Raw genomic sequence first — 6,544 nt, 5'->3', positions numbered from 1 at the left:
AAAGATGCAGAGAAAAGAAAGGCTGTCAAAGATACAGAGCAAGTCACTAACCACAATCATGCGTACCCTGGCCCCACCCTCCCTTTCTCTCTCCCTCCAAAAACTACACAAATAATCAAAGAAAACAACAAAACATAAAAGGAAATGCAAACATTGCACTTTTTTTCACCTTGAAGAAAAAAAATGAAATGGAAAATCCAGAAGAAAAATAAAAAAAAAAGTTGAGGAGGAGGAGAGAGAAGGTGAGAGGAAAGAAAGAGGTGTGGGGGAGTATCAAGAAAGGGAGAGGCTTTGCATCCAAGCGTGCTCCCCCTCAAGCAACCCCCCTTCCTCCTTCCCCGGTCAGCGTCCTGGTTGACCGCACCACCCCCCGTTGCAACGGAACGGAAACGGACGCTGCCATTCTCCGTTTCGACCACTATATATTCCTCTCACCCTCTCCCATTCCTCGCCATTACGGACACCTCTCTCTAGTCTCTCCTACTATTCGCTAGAAGCCAAGAACGCGACGCGGCGTCGATGAGGACGAGGCGAGGCGCGTGCTACTCGCCGGCGTCGTGCCAGGACGGGCGGCGGAAGAGGCGGAGGATCGCCGGCGGCGGCGGGGAGGGATCGGCTGCGGCGGCCGCGGCGGTGGCCGGCGGCGCCGAGGGGCCTGCCAATGATATGTTCGAGGAGTTGCCGGATGATCTTGTGGTGTCGATCCTCGCTGACGTCGCGGCGTCCGCCCGGTCGCCCGGTGACCTCGCCGGCGCCATGCTCACGTACGTGTGTGTTGGTCGCAAGAAACCAAGAAAAACCAAGAAATCGTGGAGTTCTGACATGGTGTTTGTGTTGTTGCATATGCAGGTGCAAGCGGTTCAGGGAGCTCGGGCAGAGCAAGGTGGTGCTCGCGAGGGCGTCGCCGCGGTGCCTCGCCGTGCGGGCCAAGGCGTGGTCGGACGCTGCGCACCGCTTCCTGCAGCGCTGCGCCGACGCCGGCAACCTCGACGCGTGCTACCTTCTTGGCATGGTGAGATTGAGCTCGGTTTCTGCCGAATCGTCGTGGTGTTCGTGCTTGCGGCGGTTGTGCTGATCGTGTTCTTCTTGTGATGTCAATGGCGCAGATCCGGTTTTATTGTCTCGGGAGCCGCGGGTCGGGAGCGGCGCTGATGGCGGCGGCGGCGGTGAGCGGGCACCGGGAGGCGCTGTACTCGCTGGCGGTGATCCAGTTCAACGGCAGCGGCGGAAGCAAGGACGACCGCGACCTCCGCGCCGGGGCGGCGCTGTGCGCGCGCGCGGCGTCGCTGGGGCACGTCGACGCGCTCCGGGAGCTCGGGCACTGCCTGCAGGACGGCTACGGCGTGCGCCGCTCCGTGCTCGACGGGCGCCGCCTCCTCATCCAGGCCAACGCCCGCGAGCTCGCCGCCGCGGTCGCCGCCTCGGCCTCGCTCCTCCGAGCGGCCACCGGCAAGCCGGCGGCGGCCGCCTCCCGCCGCCACTCGTGCCTCCTCAGCGACTTCGGCTGCCACGCCGCGGCGCCCAAGGCCGGCGCCGAGGCGCACGCCGCCAACCGCTTCCTCGTCGACTGGTTCGCGTCGCGCCCGCTCGCCGGCTCCACCGCCGCCGCGGCCCCGGCGCCAACGCCAGGGAGCGCCGCGGAGGACGAGGCGGCCGGGCTGCGCCTGTGCTCGCACGCGCTGTGCGGGCGGCCGGAGACGCGGCGCCACGAGTTCCGGCGCTGCTCGGTGTGCGGCGTGGTGAACTACTGCTCCCGGGCGTGCCAGGCGCTGCACTGGAAGACGGCGCACAAGGCGGAGTGCACGCCCATGGACCGGTGGCTCGACAACGCCGCCGCCGGCGCCGCCAACCCCAATGCCGCCGCCGGCGACGCCGCCATGGCCGCGCCCGCCCCATGACCGCCTCGCCGCGACACGCGCACGCAGGCGCAGCAGTAAATGCACCGGACGAACGGTTGGCGAACTAGGCGTGAACTCGCAAGTTGGAAACGAACGGATAGTTATTAGTGACTGTTTAATTAGTACTTTTACTTTAGACGGTTAAAAGAAAGAGGAAAATTACTGTGCGTTCTTTGTTTTCACCCGGGTGGTCTTCTACTCTTCTGTACATGGGTCCTTGAAACGAGCGAACGAACGCTGAGGTAAAAAAGGTAAAGCAAGTCTGAAACTACACTCCTTTTTTTTCCCTTCTCTTGTTCTTTTTTCACCGTTTGTCCGGAAGCAAAACCAATCCCAGAGGACTGACTGACTCAAATGTGACGTCGTGAATTCTGGCTTTTTTTTGGGGGTTGCTTCCTCTCTCGTGCTCGTCTGCTTCCTCCTGGCACAAAGCGAGCAAGTGACCACGGGGAAGCCGCGACAAGCTACGTACTCCCATATGGCTCACACGGCGCGGTTTCTTGCCGCGCGCGGCGTTTGTGATGTGTGCTGCTGCTGCTTCTTCCCCTGCAAAAAAAAGGGTGAAAAAGTGGAGCAAATCCGGGTGCCGGGGCCCTGCGTCGTCGAGGCCCACTGGCCACTGGGCATCTATAGAGTAAACAGTGGATTAGGTTCGGCAGCGGATTAGCTTCGGCGTTGAGATGCCGTGGAATGAAAGCATTCGAGAATTTTAATTGTGTGTTTATATATATAGTATCGATTTATGTACACTTTTTTCAGTCTAACCAAAGACAACACTTATCCTATAAACACACACACACGTACATCCTACCCCTATAAACACTTCTGAAAGACTGGATCATAAATATGAGCACCCGTATTAAGTTTGAAACTTGAATCCATCCAGGATGGGTTGGTCACACCATAAGAAACATAACCGAGCTATGTTCACTTCGCAGTAACCGTATGAGTTTTAAAAGAATGTAAATATAGGCCGTGTTTAGTTCACACTAAAATTAGAAGTTTGGTTGAAATTGGAATGATGTGACGAAAAAATTAAAAGTTTGTGTGTGTAGGAAAGTTTTGATGTGATGAAAAAGTTGAAAGTTTGAAGAACTATTTTGGAATTAAACAAGGCCATAGATAAGGTAATTTTTTAGCATCCCTCATCCGCTACCACTGACCCACTGTTAATATGATGGTATAATCCATATTGCTCTTCAAACCGGTACTTATATGAATGAAAACGGTTAGAAAAAGTATCATTAATGTATTATTTTTTTTGGAAAGGTTTTGGTATGATCGGGAATTTTCTATTATATAAATTTAATTATTTAGTGTTAACTTCAATATGATGCTAATATAAATTGAAAAAAACTAAATTTTATATGTGACTAGGATGAACGGATGTACGGTTGAGGATTTTCGTATTTTTCACCCCCATATATTACGGTAGCGTTGAGCGCACACATATACAATTACGGTAGCGGATCGACATGCTAGGATGAAGAGCATTGTTCCATCAATCAATGAAATAACCCATTAGACCTCCAGGGTAAAGTACCGAGTCATTTTTTTCATCTTTTTTATTATAACTTGTATTATAAAACACTGAGGATATCAAACAGATTCATCTTTTTTAATGGAGCATGGATAACACGAACCACACTACTCCCGTACCTTTCCTAACTGAGTCAAAATTGGCTTACCCAGGAGATAAAGCCAATCCAGGCAATCCGCAGCACGGCCGTATATAGTTGACGTTCGCTAGAATCCTCTTCGTCAGCAGCAAGCACCTCAATATCGGCTCAAGTTGCATACTTTTGCACCGGGTAGATGATCTCAAAAATGTACCCCTGTACGGCGTACCCGCGGTGGCTGATCCAGTGCTGTCAAAATCACGAGCACACAGCTATATACGGAGTAGTACACAAATCTTCGCCGCCGTATCCAGCAAAATCTTTATATATTCCGTGCATGCATGGATCGATGCATATCCGGCCACATCAACGACGGCGGCGGCGGTGATGGCAAAGCAATATATATTTATCCATCCAAACGAAGCCGTTTACGTGCATGCACGTACACGCTAGCTTAGCCCAGCCGAGCCAGCTGCCAACGAAACACGACAAAGGCCGTGGCCGTGTTTAGATCAGGGTGAAAAATTCTGCCGTACCACATCGAATATACGAACACATAATTAAAATATTAAATATAAACTAATAATAAAACAAACTATAAATTCTCCCTGTAAACTATGAGACAAATTTATTAAGCTAATTAATGTTTACGGTAGCACCCACATTGTCAAATCATGTAGCAGTTAGGTTTAAAAGATTCGTCTCACAATTTACACGCAATCTGTGTAGTTATTTTTTCTATACTTAATACTCTATGCATATGTCCAAACATTCGGTGTGACAGGATAAGGGCCCCTTTAATTTGGAGAAAAAACATAGGAATTTTAGAGGATTTCAATCCTATAGGAAAATTTCCTATGAAGCTTTTTTGAAACAAAGGATTGAATCCTATCTAATCCTTTAAAATTCCTATGGAATGGACAATTCTATAGAGATTTTGAAGGAAATTTAGCAAGAGCTTCAACCTCTTGCTAATTTTCCTTTGAGTCTATATCTCTCATTCAATTCCTGTGTTTTTCCTGTAGTTCAATCAAACAATCATTCATGTGTTTTTCCTACGTTTTGCAATCTTCCGTTTTACACTTACATTCCTATCAAAATCCTACGTTTTTCCTATTCCTACGTTTTCTTAATCCTATAATTCAAAGGGGCCCTAAAGTTTGGGTCTGGTTAGCGAGTTGTCGATAGTTTTTGAGATCCGAAACTTTCAAATTTTTCAACCACCGGATATATCATCAACAATTACTGGGAAACATGTCTGCACCAATAAAAACCACAAATCTTAGCATCAAGCCGATTGAACGGTAAGAAAATGACCAACATGTATAACGGGAAAAAAAACTTTTAAATTCAAAAGTAATACGCGTGCTTTTGAAAAGAATTATAAATTCTAATTTTACACAATCTAAATACCCTGTAACTATCATATAACTAGAGTGTAAGTGATATGTAACTACTCTGTAACTAAGATGTAAGTGATATATAACTACTCTATAATTAAGGTGTAAATGCTATGTAAGCATATTAAAGCACGCGAATACTTATAGGACGTTCGATAGAAACAAGTTACCAAAATATTCGAATTATTTTAGCCTTTTGATTCCAACATTGCCGTCATTGCTAGGATTATCCCAAAAATTAGGTGGGAAACAGGGTCTAATTGTAGTTACGGTGTAAGTAGCATGTAACCGTGATTTCCCTTCAAAAACTTGAGTTGGCTTAGTGGTTTGTACGCTGCCCTATGTAAAATGGTGGGGGATTTACAATTATAACACTGCAAATATTAATCTTTGCTATAATGATATTGGACCCACATTTCATACACACAGATGAGTCCATTTGTCATCTACTCGGAGTGTCAAAACAGCGAAGCCTCCATATTTATAGTCCCAATATGTAATTTTCTCGTAAAATGGTAGGCCGCAGGATCGACTCCTTTCTACGGCACTATTTTATGCTGTTTTCTTCCATCACGCGTGCACGAATATCGGAGCGAATCCGAGGGCTAAAAAATCGACAGTTTTTTCCAAAGAAAACTGTCGCAAGTTTTGTAGCAATTCCGTAAAGGTTTTGCATGAGAACTAAACACGATAAAAAAAAAAGTGTAGTAGTACTAGCTAACAAGGAGTACTAGGCATCTGCTTAGCCCCAACGCAAAGGCCCGACCGGTCGGGCCGGTCCGATCCATCCATCGATCGATGCGATACGACCGCCCCGCGCGTGCTCCCGTGGACCACGGCATCACCTGCTCGCACGCAAGCAACAAATTAACTCGATCCATCGATCGCCAACCATCCATCCATCCATCCAGCAGCTTCGTTACTAGTACTACGTACGTGATCCCCACATATTTTTGGCCGTTCCTTCGTCCATCGAGTACGTACCACGGCCGTGTACTAGGTACGTAGCAACGCCCCGGTCCCGTCTCGCGGCGAGCATTGCACGCCACTACTGAAACTGAACCCCGAAACCGGCCGGTGCGTGCAGCAATAAGCGATGCACTGCACCCGTACGTGTATATTTATTGTTGCCGCCCGCGCGCGGCGACGCTTGCACGGCTTGGCTGGCTCTGGCCGCTCACCACGCGCGACCATGCCGTCGTCTCGTGGGCGCGCGCTATACACTTTTGGTTGGTTTCGCAGCGGCAGCGCGGTGGATGGGTGGTGGGTGGGCGGGGCTCGTGGGCGCATCATGGATGCATGGGGTTTGGTTGGGTTGTTGTTTGGTCGTTCGATCGTTGCGGCATGCAGCCTTCACGGCACCGCGCGCTGCATGCAGGACACGCGGGCCCAGCACAGCCAAGCCAGCCGAGGTGGTGGATCGATCACGAGCAGTGACACGTGTGTGCCACGAGGATAGAATGGCCTGGCCTTCCCGTGGAAAAAGTCGTCAAGACGGACCCGTATATGTATGTACACATGCGTGTGTACGGTGTACGCATGTTCCCATCCGAGATAAGCGATGATACATATGCCAAAGTTTAGTCCATTCCATATTTGCTTATCAATCTATCTACTCGTATCTAGC

At 49.5% G+C, this 6,544-nt stretch overlaps 1 protein-coding gene across 1 annotated transcript; it reads left to right on the top strand.

Moving 5' to 3' along the window:
• Positions 1-460: 460 nt before the first annotated feature.
• LOC127769898 (F-box protein At1g67340-like) lies at positions 461-2,672 on the top strand. Its single transcript, XM_052295558.1, has 3 exons — positions 461-764; positions 850-1,012; positions 1,107-2,672. Exons 1-3 carry the CDS (start codon positions 520-522, stop codon positions 1,896-1,898), a joined length of 1,200 nt encoding a protein of 399 aa, XP_052151518.1. The 5' UTR covers positions 461-519; the 3' UTR covers positions 1,899-2,672.
• The last annotated feature ends 3,872 nt before the right edge of the window (positions 2,673-6,544 follow it).

Source organism: Oryza glaberrima, chromosome 4, assembly GCF_000147395.1.
Source record: "Oryza glaberrima chromosome 4, OglaRS2, whole genome shotgun sequence".
Lineage (NCBI taxonomy): Eukaryota > Viridiplantae > Streptophyta > Magnoliopsida > Poales > Poaceae > Oryza > Oryza glaberrima.
Note: the sequence above shows the minus strand (reverse complement) of the source record. Positions and strands in the feature narration are given on the sequence as shown.

What these genes read in the sequence shown, in the direction of transcription:
- LOC127769898 (XM_052295558.1), top strand. Translation starts at nt 520, where the DNA reads ATGAGGACGAGGCGAGGCGCGTGCTACTCGCCGGCGTCGTGCCAGGAC. An exon ending in CTCGCCGGCGCCATGCTCAC is followed by an intron (nt 765 to 849) that starts GTACGTGTGTGT and finishes TTGCATATGCAG; the next exon opens with GTGCAAGCGGTTCAGGGAGC. An exon ending in CGTGCTACCTTCTTGGCATG is followed by an intron (nt 1,013 to 1,106) that starts GTGAGATTGAGC and finishes TCAATGGCGCAG; the next exon opens with ATCCGGTTTTATTGTCTCGG.